Source organism: Mastomys coucha, unplaced genomic scaffold, assembly GCF_008632895.1.
Source record: "Mastomys coucha isolate ucsf_1 unplaced genomic scaffold, UCSF_Mcou_1 pScaffold9, whole genome shotgun sequence".
Classification (NCBI taxonomy): Eukaryota; Metazoa; Chordata; class Mammalia; order Rodentia; family Muridae; genus Mastomys; species Mastomys coucha.
The window spans coordinates 19,764,430-19,786,374 of record NW_022196915.1 but is presented as its reverse complement, the minus strand read 5'-3'; the positions used below and the strand labels follow the sequence as shown (position 1 = coordinate 19,786,374).

The 21,945-nt window shown below is 45.2% G+C and overlaps 1 protein-coding gene across 1 annotated transcript in view; it reads left to right on the top strand.

Annotated features, from left to right (window-relative positions):
- Nucleotides 1–21,945, top strand: part of Wdfy4 (WDFY family member 4) — a 234,798-nt gene that overhangs the window by 25,636 nt on the left and 187,217 nt on the right. The window contains exons 3-11 of the mRNA XM_031361883.1: nucleotides 442–556; nucleotides 2,059–2,165; nucleotides 3,685–3,819; nucleotides 4,582–4,771; nucleotides 6,959–7,148; nucleotides 10,290–10,447; nucleotides 12,000–12,452; nucleotides 14,963–15,067; nucleotides 16,754–16,944. Coding sequence (XP_031217743.1) covers nucleotides 442–556; nucleotides 2,059–2,165; nucleotides 3,685–3,819; nucleotides 4,582–4,771; nucleotides 6,959–7,148; nucleotides 10,290–10,447; nucleotides 12,000–12,452; nucleotides 14,963–15,067; nucleotides 16,754–16,944 — 1,644 coding nt within the window. The remainder of the gene's footprint in view (nucleotides 1–441; nucleotides 557–2,058; nucleotides 2,166–3,684; nucleotides 3,820–4,581; nucleotides 4,772–6,958; nucleotides 7,149–10,289; nucleotides 10,448–11,999; nucleotides 12,453–14,962; nucleotides 15,068–16,753; nucleotides 16,945–21,945) is intronic.

Below are 21,945 nucleotides of genomic sequence, written 5' to 3'. Positions count from 1 at the left end.
GAGACAGAGAGACAGAGATAGAGACAGAGACAGAGAAACAGAGAGAGAAACACACAGAGAGAAACACAGAGAGAGGACAGAGACAGATAGAGAGAGAAGCAGAGAGATAGAGACAGACAGAGATAGAGAGAGACAAAGAGACAAACAAAAAGACAGAGAGAAACACAGAGAGGAATGCTGTTGCTTAGTTCCCTTCCTTATTCAGTCCAGGTCAAATACACTGAGAGATGATGCCCACATGCACATAGATGAGATGCTGTGATGACTCCAGATCTTGCCAAGTGACAACCAAGGCTAACATCACAGTGTATGATAAGCAGACTTTTGGTTTTTCCTGGGACAGAAGTGGAGCCTTTGGCTGGCTAGAGGCAGGTCAGGTGACTTTCATGTATGGCTTTTTGCATGGCCCTCTCTAACTGGAGTCTGATTGTTGCCTTTCAGGCCTGGGAACATTCTGTGGGCATTATCTGCTTTCGAAATCTCCAAAGGCTGGCAGAAGATGTGTCTGACCAACTTGCCCAGGAAATACAACTGGCAATTGCTGGGAAGCCAGCAGGTAAAAGGAGAGGCTGTAGAGTGGAGAATGGAGGACAAAATTGGCTGCAGACTCACATGCCTCCTTCTCTCTACTCTCTTCTGAAAGGAGAGTGCCATGGATCTGGAAAAAGGCAGGGACACAGCAAGGGGTGGAGCCTTGACACAGGCACATGCAGTCGCACTACACAGAGCATGCACATGCACACACACACACAGAGTCGTGCCAGATATATTTCATTCACAGACACACACAGTCACATTGTATACATGGACATAAAACACAAAAATTTCACACAGAGATGCTCAAGCCACACATAGCTACACTATACACATTCAGTACATTCTGAACACCAGAGTACACAGATGCTGCATTCATATCACACATGCATGCACATGTACACACAGTATTTCACGTAGATATATTTCAGTCTTATATTCTGTACTGTACACATAAACCCCAAACAAAAGTACTTTCCATATATGTGTATAAACAACCACTCTATACCTACTGTCCATTCAGACCCTAAACATATATCATCTGCACACAGAGAAACACACTAACAATCACACTATACATATAGCACATACTGCACCCCACAGAAAAACTATACATGTCTTCCATGAATATTTACATAGAAATGAATACACACAGAAAAGAAGAGACACAGATCATACACAGAAAGTATATGTACATATGCAGAATCTCACATAGAGGCACACACAGAGATCTGTACATCATACATAAACATATATAGACACCACTGACAGATACATACAAAAACATACATAGAGACACACAGACACAGATCTGCAGAGGCACATGAGCATCTCCTCTCTCTCTCTCTCTCTCTCTCTCTCTCTCTCTCTCTCTCTCTCTCTCTCTCTCTCTCTCACACACACACACACACACACACACAGATACACACACCCATCCTGGATATCTGGAGACTGTCCCAGGGTCAGAGAAGGAAGGACCCATATGTTCAGTGGAGAGCTTGGCCTGGTAAAGACTCTGAGGCCCGAGAATGCATCTTTTATTGGGGTGTCTGATAAGCATTCTTCCAATCATGTGACTGGCCCATGGAGGCTGGCTGTGTGCTACAGGGCCATGGGCTGAGGGACAGAAGGAATTCAGGTGGAGGGAAGCTTGAGACTAACATAGATTTCTGAGTCTTCGGCAGTGTAAGGTGTTGGGTGACACAAAAAGTGGGGTGACAAGTCTGGATTGTAGGGGTCCCATTGTGGAGGGTTTATTTCCACACATAGCTACACTATACACATTAGTTATTACTCATTGCAATAAGGAACTATGGATGACTATGATGGGTAATAAAACCCACCCCCTTCTGGGTTATTAATCTGGAAGAGAATAATATTTGGGACATACTCAGGTAGCCTTGAGATACAGGGGCAAGGAGACATGTGTTCTACAGCAGGACACAGACACGTCTTCAGGGAAGAGGAGGTCTTGGGAGCTGGGTGGATAGGATGCATCACCAACCAGCTTTTTACATCTTACAGAGCAAGCCCGGGCTGCAGCTGGGCGGCTACTGCAGTGGAAGAGTGACGTGGATCAGGATGGCTACCTGCTCCTAAAGTCAGTGTATGTGCTCACAGGGACAGACTCGGTGAGTTTCAGGCCTCTCGGGTGTTCCTAGGTGCTCCTTCTCTGGGGACAGAGAAAACTAAAGTCCATGGTCTGTCCCCTACCATGACTGTCTCATACTCAACTCCCTTCTCCCTTTCTGATGACACACATGGACTTCAGGGCCTGAGGTTCAGGCATGGGCCCTGTCTTCTCAATGGACAAGCTGTGTGTAACCACACAAGAATTAGTTCACTTCTACCACTTGGTTGTATTGTATTTCTGACTTTAGAAGTTAGGTCAGTCAGATCTCTCTCTCTCTCTCTCTCTCTCTCTCTCTATATATATATATATATATATATATATATATATATATATATATGTGTGTGTGTATATATATATATATATATATATATATATATATATATGTTTTTCATATATATGTACACTGTAGCTGTCCTCAGACACACCAGAAGAGGTCATCAGATCCCACTACAGATGATTGTGAGCCACCATGTTGTTGCTGGAAATTGAACTCAGGAGCTCTGGAAGAGCAGTCAGTGCTCTTAACCACTGAGCCATCTTTCCAGCCCAGTCAGGCCTCTCTTATATGGTCATTGTGAGAACATATATGGCTGGATTTATCAACCACTCCCTACTTGTTAAGGGTTGGACTGAGTGTATCCCATGAATGGTGCCAATTAGTGATCCCAGGGTCCCTGAGTTGGATTTAGAGATGCATCGAGAAGGCAGGCGTCCTGTGTGGAACTCTAGTTCATTGCCCCTAACCGCTCTGGAATCAATGGTGCTTCCCAGTTGGTCCAACTGGGATGAGGTTTACCTGTTGGCCCTGTCCTAAGTGTACTGCGCCCTCTGCTGGCTGTGGCTGTGTCCTCTCCTTATGGAACTAAGGCTCTCAGGTCTCCACTTGAGTGGTTGGTGGAAGAGAAGCTAGTTTCCTCTTGGGAACCTGACAGTTGGAATCAGCAGCAGAAGTGGCCAGAGACCCTTGCAAGACAGGCCAAGAGATGCACAGAAGGGAATGGGAGTGAGTATGTGCATGTATGTGACCTGTAGGGGGCAGCAGCCCTCAGCATGAAGCATCAGGTAGGCATTTGGATATTTGTGTGGAGCTGGGCTGGCATAACCTGTCATGGCTGTTTGGAGCAGCTTTACAGACTTATCATAGATGCTAACTGCAAGGGGAACTCCAGACCTATACTCAGGTGTTTGCCCTTGAGGGGGGACCTGTCTGCTGTCTTTATGTCCACGGAAGCAGACAGCCCTGAAGCAGTGAGGGAAGGTAAGCGCTTTCTGAAGACAGGTTCAAATGCTCAAGGAAATCAAGGAAAACCAGGGCTCCATTAAAGGGGAGGGAGAACATTACCTTTCAAAGGAGCAGAAGACCATAGGTAGGTCCTATGATTACCCACATTTCCCAATTGAGGACATGGAATGCAGAGAGGAGAAGCGGCTTTCTTACAGTTCCACAGATATGGGGCTTGATGCATGTCGGAGTTCCTTCTGCCTGTGTGTGACCTGTGTGTGACCTTCCCTTGTAGGAGACACTGGGCAGAGTGGTGGATTCAGGGCTTCCGGCCCTGCTTCTGCAGTGCCTGTATCTCTTCTTTGCTTTTCCCGTGGAAAAGGATGAGCTATTGGAGAGCGATGTTCAAGGGCAGAGGATGTTTGTGCAGGTGAGCTAGCAGGACCCTGGCCTCCCCCTGCTCTGAGCTTGCTCTGTAAGGGCTAGACTCTTGTTTCAACCACAGTTCCCAAGCACCTTGCCCTTTTCAGTAATGGTTCTCTGTCTCCACTCTGCAACATCTGGCGTGGCTGCAAGATGATCTTCTTCCTTGTTCTCTTTGGGGCATCCATGTATCAACATCTGAATTCCCCTGCACTCTCTGTGAAGAGTGGGGTCCTCCATCTTGGCTCCCTTCACTGCCCCAGCCCCTGTTTCCTTCCACCTATGCTCTCAAGATCGATCTTTTCCCTGGCATCTGGAAGTGCCGTTTTTTGAATCTTTCCCCTCTGCCCGACTTGCAAAATTGGAGTCAACAATTTCCCCAAACAGTCACATGCCACTTGATACATCGCTTCTGAGAAGTGTGTCTCTAGGTGATGTCATTCATCGCAGTGTGAGCAGCATCACTAGATGATGCCATCGATCACAGTGTGAGCAGCATAGAACATAGGCACACAGACCTAGATGGTCGTTCAAGATTCACCCAGTGTGACCCTCTTGGTATGCTCAAGAGGCATATGCTTTACAGGAAGTTGTGTTTGTAAGAAGGCACGGGATGCTCCTTTCCTAGCTGGCTGTGTGGGGAGAGAGGATGTGATGGCACACTATCCAGTTCCTTTGGCTGAGGCATGACTGTCAGTGCTCCAGAGAAGCAAACGACCATAGCAGAGCCCCTCCTAACCAGAATGTCCTTGTCTTGTATTCCTCCCAGATGCTGTTAAACATTTGCAGCGAGTCTCAGGGTCTGGAGGGACTTCTCTCAGGAAGCGAGCTCCAGTCTCTACTGATCGCCACCACCTGTCTGAGGGAACACAGCTGCTTCTTCTGGAAAGAGCCTACCTTCTGTGTGCTGCGGGCTATCTCCAAGGCTCAGAACCCCAGCGTCATCCAATATCTGCGAAGTAGGTTCCAGGAGACCAGGTGTGGGCTGCGGGTCACGTAAGGGGTTCCTTTAGCTCAGAGCAAAGCTCAATGGCCCATTGTCAATGTCAGTGTAAGTGCAGGTTCCTGAAAAGAAGAGATGGACAACCTACTCAGTACCCCCATCCTACCTTATGTGGCCCTATTTGTGAAAATATGAGTATTGTTCCTCTTGATGTTTCACTGGAGGAGGGAGGAAAGGGGGACTCATTTACCACATGCGGACTCCCACACAGGCAACATCCTGGGCCTGCTTGCTCATTACATCACTAGCCTCTGGGAGACAGATGTTGGAATGGTGAAAGTGGAGCTCAAGATTGGTAGAAGATCTTAACAAACTGTTTCTAAACAAGAAGATGTCTGACTTGTGCACCTTAGTGCCTGTGTTAGGGAGCATGTATGGGGTGAAGGCTGGAATCTCTGGAACCACAGTCAGGCTGTGAATTCCAGCTCTGCTGAGTGATCTCACGTCCATAGCCACAGAGCTATCTATTCTGTCTCATCTATAAGGCAGGCAGAACAATAGTGTTGCTCGCCTTGCATTGCCTTGGTTTCCACTAGGGGTTGACATACATGCATGCATACATGACATACATGAATACATACATGACAGACATGTACACATACATGACAGGCATGCATGCATACATACATAACATATGTAGTGCCTCTATTCTACAGCGCTTGGCCTCTGCATCTCATCCATCACTTGGGTTTTATTAGAAATGAAATGTTCTGTGAGTCAATTCCATTAGCGACCTTGGGGACCCTCCTCAGCATCCACTGTCACTGTAGGACCCAGATAATGCTCCAGATAAGCATGGAGACCTCTGAGGCTGCACAACTGTAAAAGGGACGCGTTAAGCCTCGTGTTTATCTCTACTCACCTCCCACCCCTCTGCCCAACATCTTCTCAGCTCTCCAAGACGAGCACAGCAGCCATCTTGGAACACATTTCTTGTCTCAGGTTGATGCCAAAGAACTGGCTCTATATGGACAAGTTGGGTTTCTGAGCTGCCACTATTTTATCACCTGCATGTTCACAAATGCATGCCCTGTGAACTGTCCGCCGACTGTAATAAGGAATGTCTATTGCTTAGCATTGAGAAAGCACCACCAGATTCTTTTCTTACTGTCAGAGTCAGTCTCTGGAGGAGACACCATGGGGCTCAACGCCTTATGAGTAAGCTCAGCCTATGCTCATAGTTGACGTTGAACTGTGCCTTGGCATTTAAGTCTCCTTCACCTCTGAGCTGGAGTCTGAGTTGCTAGGAAAAGGCTGTAGGCATGGATCACAGGAGTCTTCCGCTGACCCAACCAAGGCCTCAGAAAGCTGCCTCCCCAGGGGCTCTATGTCCAGAGGCTTCTTACAGGCATGGGTAATTTCTATGGGCTGGTGGGCTAGCAGTGCCTTCGAAAAGGCTGGTCTGCCCTGTGAAATCATCAGCTACTCTTGGGTTCTCCCTTGCCAAAGGGCCCACTTCAGTCTCTTCTGAGTCCTTAACACTGAGAGTCTGATCCTGCGTCCTCTTGGCTCCACTTTTGCGACTTTCCTGCTACTTTAGAAGTGTCTCCAGTCTGAGGGCATACTTCTTCTGGCTCATACTTTTCTGCAACTTTCCACCATCCCAGGTGACTAAATAAATAAATAAATAAATAAAATCAATGGCAGGCTCTTCATGAGTAGACCCCCACCTCCCATTTTCCCCACAGCGCCCCCCTCTGCTTAAATGCTCTGGCTTCTTGAGTTTCTGAAACATTCCCTCTACTGCCTTCCACCTCAGGATTCATCCACTGCTCCTTCTAGGACTTCTGATCAAGCTGATATTTTCTCAACTCTCCATGCTTGACTCCATGTTGCTTCTTAAGGTGCTCCCCAGTGCTCTGGCCTTACATGGTATCTCTGTATCTAGAGACGGGGGACTCTTACATTCTAGGAAGGAGCTAAGAGGCTGCCCCACCCCCACCCACATCAGCTGCTCTCAGAATGGCACCTTCGACCGGGACTCTCTTCTTCAATCTAAGAGCCCGCCAAACATAGTCTCAAGTTATTCTCTCGCAAGTCTTGCTGTGCAAGTTCAAGTGGAGGTGGAGGGTGGGGAGAGGGGAGAGCAGCAGCAAAACCTCCTGCTTCCTGGCTCAGCAGGGCTGCGCTTCTCCTCCTACAGCTGCGGACTGTGTCCGGCTCTCAGTTCAGAACCTCTCCAAGTTGGCAGACACTCTCCCTGCGCCAGAGGTGAGTGAGGCAATGAGCCTCATCCTGAACTTCGTGAGAGACTCCTACCCCATCTCCTCTGCTCTGCTCCTGGAGTTCGAGAACGGGGAGGGTTACCCTCTGCTCCTCAAGGTACTGCTGCGGTAAGTGACTGGGCCTGGTGAGAGGGGCGAGAAACCGGACCCCTGAAGCTGTGGGGCACAGAATCATCTTGCCGCTTTGGTGGAAGAGAGATAGCAAGCGTGTTTAAGCATGTCTTATGAAATTCAAGGCTCCTAAGAGCATGGCTAGCAAGACCCCCTTCCTGGTAGCAGTAACTGAACATGCAGATAGATGTAGGAAGGCCTTCTTTTTTATTTTTTATTTTTTTAGGTCAAGAGTTTATTCATTTATTTTTTTAAATATAATTATATTTATTTATAAATTTTCCATGGTCAGGAGTAGGCTAGTAGTAGGCTATCACTAAACATAACTTCAGATGTAACTATTAATAAAAATACATAAGTAATAGATAAGGACAAAGTTTTCTTTTTGTCATATTCCTTAAAATTTATAAAATATAACAATAAAAATATTATAAAAGTTGTTTTATATAAAACAACAATCAATTTAACAGTCTTATGTAGATGCTCGTCTACAGCAATAGTGAAAGTACATTTTTTAAATAACTCCAAACATATTAACTGTATATTTCAAAATAATACATCATTACTAGTATTTTCTTAAATGAACATAAATATATAAAGTCTTTTTGTTTGTTTGTTTTGTGTTTAGTTGAGTTTAAAATCTTGGCTTTTACTGTGGTACAAGCCCAAAATAAGAACAATTTTTAGACATTGGATTTCATTGTAATAAGGCTGTACTTCAATGACCCTCACATCACCAAAGGATTTTACCTCCATCATAGCTAAGCTGAGAGCTGATAGTTCTGCTGCACCAAGAAATGAATTGTAGGCACAGTTTTTGGATACAGACTTCCTGCTATGGTCAAAGCTATTTGACTTGAGTGAGTGATTTTATAGGAAGTCCTTCTTTAGGGAATCAACGACTGACAATAATAGCCACTTCATCAAGCCCACCAAGTGGCAAACACCACCAGTGTGTTTCACCTCATAGAGCTCACGAGCCTCTCAGAAGCTTTCCGCAGTCTGCTGGAGTTTACCCTACCTCAGTGTTTGGAGGGCTGTATGGGAACCATGAGCCAACCTTAGCTGTCCACCACTGTCAGAACTGATAGGTAACTACCCAATAAAGTTGCCCTTTGGATGCTTCTGCTCCACACCATTACAAATCCCTCAGAAGGACTAAGTACACACCATCACAGAAGGACTAAGTGCGGTAGTCTAGGGGATCTAGGTAGTCCAGTTTGAGAATGCATTTCAGCAAGTTTCCTGCTTTGGCTACTTCACAAGTCTGCCCCCCTGATTGTCATTTCTGAGATCAACTCTCATGTGAAGGTCTTCTCTCCCAGACCCATGAATTGTGGGAAAGACACAGTGTATCTGGGGCTGGACCAACTTTTTATTCTGGCTTATTGTATTCAGGAGGTGGGTGCCTAGGTATTAGCATGAGCACTAGACAGAAATAAAAGAAATTCTTTTGTGGTCCAAACTCTCTACTGAAGTTGGGGAAGCTGTTTCAGGGCAAGGCTAGGTACATTGCTTTGGGCTTTACTTGGCTTCTCCTCAGTGGAGTAGACCTTAGCAATGTCTTTTGCAGACTTCATGACAGAAGCATGCCTCAAATGCGCTGGAGATGATTTGGATGAGAGAAGCTGAAGGCCGACAGTGTAGAGTCTCCATCTCTCTAAGGTTTTAATGAAGAAAAGGCATCCTTAAAAGGATGCTAGGAAGAAGTGTTTATTTGGGTATCCCATTACCGCACAGTAAGCAGCCTGGTTGGTGGCCAGATGGCTGTGTCCACTTAGGTGCCCTGGATAACATTTTTTACAAAGTTTCTTCTGTTCAAAGGATGAGCATTAGGTTTCCTATAGAAGACAGAAGGGGAAACCAGTGTGAGGAAGCAACTGCTCAGCTCACTCCCTTCTTGTCTACCTTCCCAAGAGCCATGTTTCATACACTCCTGATCTGGAAAGGGCTAGAGCTGGAGAGAGACTCCAGGGTCCCTCTGCCTCATAACCAGAGTGAGGAATCAGATAAACACTGAAGGTATCAGCCATAGGCTAGGCATGAGAAAGACTACAGAAATCCACATGTCAGCCACAGGATAGACATGAGAAAGACTACAGAAATGCACATGTCAGCCATAGGCTGGGCATGAGGAAGACTACAGAAATCCACATCTTTCCCCTGCTATGTCGGTTTTTCTTTTAACCTTGGAAATTTTGAATCTTCTATTCTGGAGGTACTCTTGGCTCTGTGGGCCCCTTAAATTCATGCCCTTTGGAAATCCAGCCACGGGAAGCAGCCTTCCTCTAAACAGGGCTGTAGTCTCTTGCAGGTTCCTCTGTATAGCAGTCTTTGCTTACTGACAGAGAGTGGTAGGCTCTGGAGCGCTCCAGTGGGCATCTGCAACATGAATCTTAGGGAACCTGACACAAACATGCATACATATATACATATAGACTGATAATCAAGTTGAATTTGTAAATTGAGAACAGTAAGAGACTAATAACAATAGTTAATAGCAAAATTCAATATTTATATGTAGCCATATTATAACAAATTAGTTTAAAGCATGATTTTTTTATTTCTGTAATTTTTGTTGATCTCTCTCTTTCTCAGTGTGTGTTTAGAGATTTTATTTTATTTTATTTTATTTTATTATTTTGATAAGGTCTCATGTAACTCACATAACTCAGGCTGGTCTCAAGCTCTCTATACTACCAAGGATGATCTTGATCCTCTTGTATACACCTTCTGAATTCTGGGATTATGAGCAAACATCACCACGACTGGTCTTATGCAATACCAGGGATCAAAACCAGGTCCCTCTGAATGCTAGACAAGTATTTTATCAACCAACGCACACTCAAGTTCCAGTTGATGTTTGGAGGCCACAGATGGCTAATAGCAATGGAAGCTACAGAGTACACACCTGATGAGAGGGAACTATTGGGGGCCAGAGAGATGGCTCAGTGTTTAAGAGACCTTGCTTTTATGGAGGACCAGCTTCAGTCCCAAACACCTACATGGTAGCTTACAACCATCAGTAACTTCAGTTTCAGGAGCATCCTGAAAGAGCATCCTTTTTTGTCCTTTGTGAGGAGCACTGTACACAAATGTAGCTGTTCCATCCAGGAGCTGACCCTCTTCATCCTGCAGGTATAACGGGCTGACGCAGGGTGTTGTGGAACCCCATCTCGAGGAGCTCATCGAGCTGGTGATGTGGCTGACAACTTGTGGGAGGTCAGAGCTGAAGGTGTTTGACAGCATCACTTATCCTCAGCTTGAAGGCTTCAAGTTCCATCAGGAGGCTTCTGGTGGGTCCTCATTATGTCTCCAGGTAACTGGAGAGCCAGTATGATGTCCTGACCAGGCTATGTGTGTCTCTGAGTCCATTTGCACTTGTCACAAGGTCTGATGATTCTGTGACCTTTGGAGACATGACCTAGATCCATGGATATTAGATCTTCCCTTAATCTACTTTCCACCTGCGAAATTTCAGCTTCGCACACACACACACACAAAAGTTCATTTTGTGTGGCAAGTGGAGGAAATATTGCTTAACAGAGGCAAAACCCTTATTAAGTAAGGGAGGCAACCTCTGTAATTCTACCCCTATCTAGGAGTGACTTACCCTGTACCATTTGCTTGTGTAATGGAGACTGATGACCCTGATGCAACCACCTAGGCTCAGAGTCAGAGGACTTTCTTCCTAGGATACTCAACATGAGTTGAGAATACTAGTGAGCAGAACTGATCTTTCTGAGCAGCAGGTACTCTGCCCCCCCTACTGGGTGCTGCTGTGAACAACTAGTGTCAGCTCTAAAACCTTTCTGCAGAGACGGCCATACATATATCAAACCACAGGCTGCTGGAGTGGCACATGCCTTGCCTCTAGTGGGTCTGTCAGGAAACCCTGCACAAACATCCTGCTGAGGGAATTTTGAAGGCTAAGTATGAGTTGTCTAGGTTGAAAGGAAAGGGAAGAGCTTAAAGGCACAGAGTACTGAGTGGGGAAGAAACAGTGGTCTGAGACAGCTGGGTAGGTCTGAAGATGCTGGCTGGGGTAGGAAGTTATGAGCTGTGGGGAGAGGCAGGAGCTGTAACACTGCAAGCACTAGCTTGGAGAAGAATGTTGGGCAGAACCTAGACAAAGAGGATCAGAGGTGGCTGGCAGCAGAGAACCTCAGAGTTTTAACAAATCCAAGGCAGAAATACATACAGGCAGGAGCTTTGAACCAGGTGTCCTGGGGTGGGAGAGAATAAGGGTGGGAGAAAAAGCCTGAGTGGGTAAAGGAGGTATGTTCCTTTAGCTGTCTAGATGGAAACCCGACCTTGCACCATAGTGTACAGCATCACTTGACTCTAGTTGATCAAACCAAATCTCCTGGTTCAGCTTTGTTCTGTGGAAATATAAGGTGGACCAATCATCTACATTGATTTTTTAAAAAGAAGAAACTGGTTGGGTTATTTCTGATAACTTTTGTTTATCTACCTCAAAAGATGCCAAATACTCTATGTGTAGCCACAGACGGGGTAGTTAATGAGACTCTCGCTTCCTTTTCCCCCTGCTGCCCCTTAGAAATCCTGTGTGGCTCTTCCCCTCATGGGCATGCTTTGGTTTAGAGTGGTCACGGCTGGAACACTGAGTCAGCTGCCTAGCTTTGGAATGCAGTTGCGGCACTTTCCACACCACAGTGGCTGAGGATTTTTAGATGTCTAAGATGTGTGTGTATTCACAAGAACTAAAAAAGAGAACCATCAAATGCTGCGTCCTTGTGAGAGCTCAAGGATATATTTCTAGACAGGCAGGCTAACTTTCTAGGCAGGGAGCTAACTTGCAGAATTGTTTTGTTTTTTCATCCCCAGGGGTGACTGTTAAGAATCTCCAGGCCTTCCAGGTCCTGCAGAATCTTTTCCACAAAGCCAGTGACTCTGTCCTTTGCATTCAAGTGCTTCTGGCCATCAAGACCATGTGGGCCTGGAACCCTCGAAATTTCTTCCTGCTGGAGTGGACCCTGCAGCCTGTCTCACAGTTTGTAGAGATCATTCCCTCGAAGCCAACCCCAGTGCAGGAGCACTTTTTCCAGCTGTTAGAGACTCTGGTGTTCAAGCTGCTCTATGTGCCCCACGAGGTCCTGGCTAAAGTGCAGCGTCTGATCAACGAGAGCTCCGAGCTCTCCTGTACCCTTGTGGCCTTAAGGAGCATCCTCAGGATCACAGCCAGTGACCGGCTCTTCACAGACATCTTCCGGGACTCAGGACTACTCGGCCTGCTGCTGGCCCAGCTACGGAAACAGGCCAAGATCATGAGGAAGTCAGGTGCGTCTTCAGAGGGGTGGGCAAATGGGCTGAGGTCATCATTATCCAGACTGGGGCCGCTCTGACCACCCCGCAGGGTAACAGAGAGTGTGAACATGTGGGTCATATTGTGATGGATAGACAAAGGAGCTCTGGGGTTATAGCTTCACAAAGAACAGGCAGTTTCCAAGTCTTCCCCAGAGGTGAGAGGGACAGACACCACTTTAAGTGAACTCCAGGAATGGACTCAAGGAATTCTTAAGTTACTCCTCACTGGGTATACAGGTGAAACCCACCAGGGACTTTTATCCTTCAGTAAGGCAAAGGGGTACTGGGAGCCTGCAGAAACCTAGGCTTTGGGGGCTCTTGTGGAGTCTGCTGAAGTATGACCTTGTGGTCTCCCACTGAGGGTGGGGTTCCAGAGTCCTGCTGACCCAGTATACCCCTCAGTCCAAATGGGCTATACACCTGCTTTACAGTGCCTTACACTGGCCCCTCTGGGGATACTTTGCATAGAGCTTCCCCTCCAAGGATTTTCAAATAGAAGCGAGGCACAAAGTCTCTTTCCCCCTGTTCCTCTTGGTTTGCTCAAATCTGTCACTTCCTGCTGCCCTTGAGAGACCAGCCTGGAGGTGGGGCAGCAGGACACAGGGATATAGCTGCCTACCTTACCCCTCCCTGTCTTCCTCTTCTCTCCTTCCCCTTTGTTGAACTGGCCAGACAGGCCCAGGAGCTGCTCCAGCCACCAAATGCTTTTTGGAATTCTGCTCCAGACTTTAGTTAACACTGCTAATCTGTCAGTCTTCTGCTTCATGGAAGGGGAGAAGCTGAGGGAGAGCATGCTAATGTGGGAGCCTGTCAATCTCAGCTGGAAACACGGCTGTAGTGTAAGCAGGGCAGTCTTATCCTGTTACTATGAGAACATTTTCTCCCCTGCAAATGACAGTGGCTATGACACAGGCCCCATAGGAATGGAGGGAAAAGCACCCACTGTTGGGGGTGGCATGGAAAAGGTGCCCAGGAGTTCCTGCACTCAATATGGCTATCATTTCGGTATTGCTCTGAGGTAAGTTGAGCCTAGGCACCTTCAGGAGTTCCGGAAGGAACTGCGTCCTACCCAGAATGTTGGCATATAGCATGAGGACTTAGGACAAAGTATTTCCAGGATACTTTCCTCTGTCTAGGCCTTTAGAGAGACCAAGCCTTGGAAGTAGGTGGCTCTGTACTTCTTTCTCTTGCTTGGTAGTTTTGGTCTGTTTTCTGTTACTATAACAAAGTAGTTATAGTAACAGACTATAGATCAGAAATTTTATAAAGAATAGAAGTTTACTTGCAGTCCAATGAGCTACCACAGAGCTATCTTCCCAAATAGAGATTTACTTGGCTTATGGTTCTGGAGGTTGGGGAGTCTGCTCTCAGGGTGCCAGCATATGGAAAAGGCCTTCTTGCGCTAGTATAATACAGCAAAGAGCATCACTCGGTGAGACAGAGCAATTCTGGCAGTTTATAGACTCATCCTCATGACATCATCCAATGCCAATTACTTCTCGAGGATATAGCTCCAAATACCATCAATGTGTGAGTTAGAGACTATATTTCCAGCACAGGGCTTTGGGGGAAGCATTCCAACCATAGCCAACTTCTTACCTTCAGTCCTCTTCTGTATAAAGACATTGCTCCCTTGGTTTCCTTGTGTTTGCAGGGAAGGCGGTACACAGTCTTACTGAGTGTGCCTGTGGCACCCTAGATAGACAATGCCTTTCAACAGCTCCACATCAGATCCACTTTCCAATCTGACTCTAGGCTTACAACCATTCCCAGAAGACTTAAGCTTTTTTTTTCCCCCCTCTGAGCTAATGTTTCCAGTCTTCCTTTGCATTTTGCATTTTTAAATGTGACCTATTGATTCTTATGCACTCTGTGTCTGGTAAATAAATTCTTCTTATTATTCATTTACTTGTTTTAATTCTCCAAATAGGAGCTACATTTTCAATTTGTTTCGGTACTTTTGCAGCGCTGGGGATCAGAGGTGGATGAAGCAACCTGTTTTGGGCCTCAAGGATCTAGTGGCCTGTCTATCTGTTCCAGAGTCCCTCGAGTTGCTTCTTAGCTCAGTCAATCAGTTGGCAGCTGTCCTTTCTAGACATGAGTGACTAAGGGGAAGATCAGGGCTGGTTTGGCATCAAGAGCAGAGTGCTTCTTTCAGAGAGGCTACTGCAATAGGCTAATCGGTTTCACCTGGGGACGTGTTAGACACAAGAATTACCTGGTCTCATTCAAGATCTAACCCAGCGGTTCTGAGGAAGGGGCTCCACGGTCATTTGGATGTCTAGATTTCTGATGTGCTCAAGCTGGAGAACCAGTGATGTTAGGGTTTTCAGGGTTGTATCTTCAGAACTGGTATATACTCTCTTTCTAATGGGACTCTGCACTCCCATCCTCCTTAGGAAAGTAGAACCCCAAAGGAGAAAGAGATTGTGGATTGTACCATACAGATTTAGGACATATGAATTGTTTCTTAAATGTGGCAGGAAGCAAAGAGTGCAGTCCTGGTGTGCAGGATCCAGAGAGAGAACTCACCTGTGTGATGCTGAACACTGTGGTCACACTTCTGCAAGGTTCTGTTCGAAACGCAGGTAATGCTAGTTCTAACCCCGTCTTGTCATCTGTAACAAAACATGAACTGTGGTGTTATTCGAGGTGGTAGTCAAGGGACAGTCAGTGTCAGCACGGTGGCTGATGTCCATGTGCCGATTGATGGTGATCGTCTAAACAATTGACACCTTGGTCAACATTGTTAATATTGTGTAACAAAGAAATGCTTCATGTAACATTTTCTAAATTAATAAGGCCACACAACCTCTTTCCCTTCTTTTTTAAGTAAAAAGTAAAAAGTATTGGTATCTTGCTTCATTGTTTTTTATAAACCACAGAGCAAAATCTACAAATGTTAATCCCTCATGTTTTTCTTTTAAAAGGGGATTCTTTTTCGTGTATCAGTATATGACATGAAGCAATGCAATAGGTCCTGTCAACAGGTTTGGTGACTTAGATGCCAAGGGCACTGAAGCCCTCAAAGAGTGACTCCGCTAAATGGATAAGCTTGTCATTTCACTTTAGCAGGAGAAAGCCTGTATATTGTTGCCTGGAAGTACTCGCTAGTGTTCACACCTCTAGGCTAACTCTCAGACATTTGATTAGTAGTAGATGGAGCTCCGTCTCAGGAGCCTCTCAGCATGATATCCACTTAGTGGGCATGTGGCCGTGGCTTGAGTGTCACCGCTCAGGACCTGAAGGGCTCAAATCCCCAGTAAGCTCTTTGGTCTAGTCAATGCTGAGTCTTTATTCAATGAGAATGAATCCACATGCACAGGCCTGGGCAAGAAAAACCTAGGATTGTCTATAACAAAAGCAAACCATAAGCAGATTCCTTTAATTTTCTCCTCAGGGAAAGACCTAGGAAATTAAATATGCTCCTAACTTGAATTCTTGTTTATATTATATAAACTTTAGGTAGAAGACAGAATTCTAAACCCAACTAAGAAATTAGTCTCAATTGATAGCTGCTGAGGAAGGGAAAAATGAATTTTATTTTCAATGGAGTGACAATGACTATAACAAAACACTCAGAGCAGGCCCCATGCTCAGGAATATTGGCCAACAACACCCAACAAAAGCTGGGATCTATTTTTGGTGATTTTGTCTTGTTTTGTTGGGCCTCTTTTGTTTTGTAGAGAAAATATATAAAATTGGGTCTGTAGTTAGATGAGTTGGGGAGAGGAAATAATATGATTAAAATATAATGTATGTAATTCTCAAAGAGTAAATAAATCATTGACAAAGAACCTTGGCAGAGAGGATAAAGAATTGATGCAGGTCATGGATTCAAGGATGAAGGTAAATAGATGGAGAGGTGGACCACTCCAAGGTTGTATTACTTAGATTTTGAAAAACAGTTTTTTTTTTTCAAAATCACAATATATTGTCATTAATTTTAGGCATTCTGTCATACAGTAAAGTTTTTTGAACTTATTCTATCTTATCTTGAATTTTCTCCTATGGGAAGATGTTGGCCAAAGAATTTTTTTCTTCCCCCAGATAGAATTCTCGCTGGTGAAGAATGGTGTTTTTCTTCTGAATCTCCAGCACCCATATTTCCAGAACCCATTGTGGGTGTGGATTACAAAACATAAAGCTATTTCCCAGGGGCCAAAGAGAGGATAACGTGTAAGGGGTCTGGGGAGTTGAAAGGAAAAGCTTTCCCTGTGGTGGGTGCCAAAGCCCACCTTTCTCTGCCACTGTCCTGTCTGTCTTGTCCCCAGTTGTACTAAAAGACCACGGCATGGTGCCCTTCATCAAGATCTTCCTGGATGATGCATGCTACCGGGGAGCCTCGCTCAGCATCCTGGAGCAGCTCTCTGTCATCAATGCAGAGGAATACATGAGCATCATTGTCGGTGCTCTGTGTTCGTCCACTCAGGGGGAGCTTCAGCTGAAGCTGGATCTTCTCAAGGTAAGGCCAAGTCCTCCTTTGTGATTGGCTTTCTCAGACCTATCCGCCAAGTAACTCATCCTGGTTCATGTACTGGGTCGTTGTGCTGGATAGGTAGATAGTTGCGGCAGGCAGTTTTATGTGCTTTAACAAATAAGTCCCATATACTTAGCTGCCTGACATATACATTTCTTGAGACAAGATCTCATGTAGCTCAGACTGGCATCAGACTCACTGCATGGTCAAGGATGATCTTGATCAAGGAGCTCCTGATCCTCCTGCCTCCACCTCCCAAGGGCTGGGATTCCAAATGTGCAGAACTTAACTCAGCTGAAAGATAAGGGAAGACGGGCTAGGAAGAATGGCATGGGGCATTCTCATTTAGGCTGGGAATTAACATACTCTAGCTTCAGTTTTCTTTGAACAGACTTTTCAGCAGCTGCAGGGGGTGATGGGAAATGTAGTCCTTGGCTAGGCAGTCACTACCAGGCATCACTGTAGATCATGAAAGTGGGGTGTGTATTAGTAGTGGCTTGACAGGTGCTCTGCTGACTCCATTTATTGAGCATCAACCAATGACCAAGTCTGGGAAGAGTGCTTGGGATACACATTAGAATGAGACATAGCCCTTGCTATCTGGGGTCTTAGGAACCAGCGTTCATAATACATGAGTGCAGATCATACCTCAGGGAGGGTGGTAGGTGCTCTGTGTAGATACCTGATAGGTACTGGTGGCTGTGGAAAGAGCTCAGTAAGAGAGTGATAAGAGAGGCCAGAGGAGTTTCACTTGGTCCAGGGGCTCACAGAGGAGAGTGTGTGAGCTAGAATGGAAACTAAAGAGAGCCAAAGATGAAGGGGTAGGGACACCAATGGACTAGTGAGGCTGTGTTATCACATTTTTACAGTAGAGAGATGTATTTACTTTTGTTTGTTTGTGTGTGTGTGTTTTGTTATTTTTTCATTTTATTAGATATTTTCTTTATTTACATTTCAAATGTTATCCCTTTCCTGGTTTCCCCTCTGAAAACCCCCTATGCCCTTTCCCTCCCATTGCTCACTAACCTACCCACTCCTGCTTCCTGGAGCTAGCATTCCCCTACACTAAGGCATAGAATCTTCACAGTAGCAAGGTCCTCTCCTCCCGTTGATGACCAACTAGGCCATCCTCTGCAACATATGCAGCTGGAGCCATGAGTCTCACCATGTGTACTCTTTGGTTGGTGGTTTAGTCCCTGAGAGCTCTGGGGGTACTGGTTGGTTCATTGTTCCTCCTACGAGACTGCAAACTCCTTCAGCTCCTTAGGTCCTTTCTCTAGCTCCTCCACTGGGGACCCTGGGTTCAGTCCAATGGTTGACTGTGAGTCTTCACCTCTGTATTTGTCAGGCATTGTTAGAGCCTTTCAGGAGACAGCTATAACAGGCTTCTGTCAGCAAGCACTTGTTGGTATCCACAATAGTGTCTGGTATTTATTTTTGCAATATTGCCAATAATCATCAAATTCTCTTAAAGTAGTCAAAGAAATGTACACAATATTAATTTCCCACTCTTTTGTAAATTTTTTGCTGTTTTTTCTTTATTCTTTGTGGATTATGCCTTTTAAAAATTCTGTTTTGGGGCTGGTGTTGTGGCACATCCCTTTAGTCTCAGCACTCAGGATGCAGTGGCAAGCTAATCTCTGAGTTTAAGGCCAATCTGATCTATATAGAGAAGTCCAGGCAAGCCAAAGCTATAAACATATGGAGACCTTGTGCTTCAACAAGCAAACAAACAAACAACTACCATTTTAATTAATCAATACATTAATTAACTTTTCAATTGTGAGCCTGAGTCTTTAATGGCTGAGCAATCAACTGGCATTTTTTTTTATTAAATATTTTCTTTATTTACATGTCATGTGATTTCTCCTTTCCCAGTTTCCCCTCCCAAAAAAAAATCCAAACCAAAATAAAACAAAAAACAACAAGAACAAACCCCTGTTGCCTCCCCTTTCCCCCTGCTTGCCACCCCACCCTCTCCCACTTATTGGCTCTGGCATTCCCTACACTGGGGCACAGAACCTTCACAGGGCCAAGGGCCTCTCCTCCCATTGATGACTGACTTTGCAATCTTCTACTATACACATGCTGTCAACTGGCAATTTTTTAAAAAATAATTCTCTTTTGTTTTATGCTGTTTGAGTGACAGGACACAAATATAAATATTCCCCTGTAGATTTAAACAGAAATTGCCACCTCTCTGTGAGATACAACCCAAAAGAAACACATTCTTGTTTCCTGGGGTTGCCATAGCTGGTTATTGAGCAACTTTATGAAAAATACAAAATTGTCCTGACATCTAAACTGAGCAGGCTTAGCTGTGTTTCACTCTCTACTATCCTTTTTAATGTGAGGAGTTGGCTGTTTTCACCTTTGTGTCTAATTCTCTTTAGAGTCCATGCCAGACATTTGAGGGACTTGTTTCTGTTATTACATGGCCTAGCCTGAAGTACAAGATAGAGCCACAGCATTCCAAGGGGCTCAAGAGAAAGTGACATCATGATCATAATTAAACATTTCATGGATGATAAGAGCTCAAGTAATGATTTAACTACAGAGTAAAAAAAAATGAATGAAGGAGATTACTAATAAACAGAAAAGGAAAGACGAATGTCTTTTGAAATATGTGTTAGTGCCATAATGATGTGAACTTAGACAAAAACTAAAGAGGGCTGGGTGGGACTCTGTGGCAGAGGACTTGCCCAGCATGAGGGAGGCCCTAAGATCCAGTACCTAGCACCCTAGAGAGGTGAAGAATTCATTGAAATTTAGTGCTGGGAAAGACCAGAGATTAGTATGAGCTAGTTTTCTCCTGTTTGAAGCAGAGGCATCCAGAGGGCTTCGAAGACTACTGTTACTAAAATGATAAGCCTGGCAACCAAGAACGGACCTACTGCTCCACATGCTCAAGCTTTTGCTGGTGGGATTTGCATGTTCCGAAAGGAATGGGGAAGGACTATAGCCAGCACTTTGGTTTTCCATTGAGTACAAAATTATTTCTTATATTCGTAGTGAAATCCAGATAGATCCATAGAGAAGAAAGCTATACTCTGATTCTACTGAGAAACAGAAAGGAGCTTTCTATCTAACATGGAGAAGAGTGTTCTGTCATGCTCACGGCGAGTTTGTCTTGTTTACTATGTAGCCCAGAGGCATCTTATTGGAGAGCTAGCCCCTGGATAATAGGACGGAACTTCTAGAATTAGCAATGCAAAGCCATTATGGTGTTTTACAGATTCAATATAATTTCAGAAACACAGCATCAAGAGAGTTCATAAGGAACGAGCCCTCTGTGAGCTCATTTAACAAAGTCAGAGCCCACAGGCTCTCCTCCCACCTTCTCCTCACTCCAAGGCTCTGCTGGGCAGTTAGGTGGCCTCAGGGGCTGCTGTCACACTCAGTGGACTGGGACTGCCACACACTGCTATGCAGGGGGTGGTAGAGAAGGCTGGGTCCCTGGAGCCTACCCTGGATTCTGAGCACATGAGTAGTTGGTAGTGAATGTTTGCTGATATCTGATGTGGGATCTGTGAATGCTTTTAAACCATCCAAGAATTCTTTGCATCTTTGCAAACATCCATGTGAAGTGAGCTCTCTCTGGCTGGATTGCCATTTCAGAAGCTGAAGGCTGGCTGGGCCCAGGGCACTGGGTTTACTTAGAGGGTCAGATAGAGGGTAGGGGGCATCATGAAGTGTTGGGACTCCAGGCAAGGACACAGGCAGTATCCTTCCCAGTGAAGTTGCCATCTCTGGAGGGCAGCAGTCATATCACACATATGGAGAAGACAACCTCAGGGAAGATGCTTCTAGAATCCAGTGGCACTTCCGTACCAACACCAAACCGTACGGCTACACCACCAATTCTGGCAAAGGATAACTGAGTTAAAGGATAATGTAAGCAAATGAATTTCCTCCCCGTGGCCAGGGGGGCTGTGATTGGGTTATGCACAAATTCAGATTGATTTGCTAATATACATTTAGCTGTTCAACTCTGAGCTTAATCACATTTCCTCCCCAGTCTTCCAGCATGACACATGGACAATTACGAGGAATAACAAATAACAGGGTGTGAAATAAATCCTGTTAGTCCTAACGCAGTTAGCGCCGCACAGCAGACATCCATTTTATAGATTCAGGCTAGAGGAATACTAACTCAGAGCCGATGACACGGTAACTGAGTTAAGAACGGGAAAATGTGCTTAAGGCTGACCTTTCTTGAAGTGTGTCAACCCTACCCTGATTACTTTGACTTCTGTTGATTCGATTTATTCCTTTCGGCAGACTCGGAACCCTGTGTGATGCATCATCACACAAAGTTGAATGACAGTAATGGAGACCCTTCCTCCCAGGCCCCCAGCTCCTGACTAATCATTTCCCGAAGTCCCGAAATATTTATTTTCCTTTATGATAGAAATGTTTCTCTTTAGTTGCTATGAAATTAAGCCTTTGTAATTGGATTTTGGACTCTTTACTTTATGACTCCGCAAATATGAAATTAACCCCATCCCAAGAAATAATAGAGCAGTCTACATTCTAATGAGATTACCCCCATTTTAGATAATGACCTGGAATTTAATAAATCGAACAAAGCAACAATTAAGGACAGCTATTTCTCCTCCCCCTCCCAACCAGAGGGAAGAAAGTGACCATCTAGGTGACACCACTGAGAGACACAGATCATGGGTAAAAATTACCGTTGGATTGATTCTCTTTTAAAATATCTGTCCTTACCACTCTTGGAAGGATGGATGGAACTCTTCTTAGCCATGTCTGGCATCAGGTTGGACCACTGGAATTTGCTTCCTATGGGGATCAGGGGGTGTCCCATGACCATCCAGTGCTTCTACAATTAGCTACAATCTTCTGTTTTGCATTGCTTTGTCATTGTCCCCTTTTGCATCCGCTTTGGCCTGTGTCATGTGACAAACAAAGGGCTTTCTTCATTCCTTTTGCTTGAGCCTATCTCCTAGTGGTCAGGAGCCACTA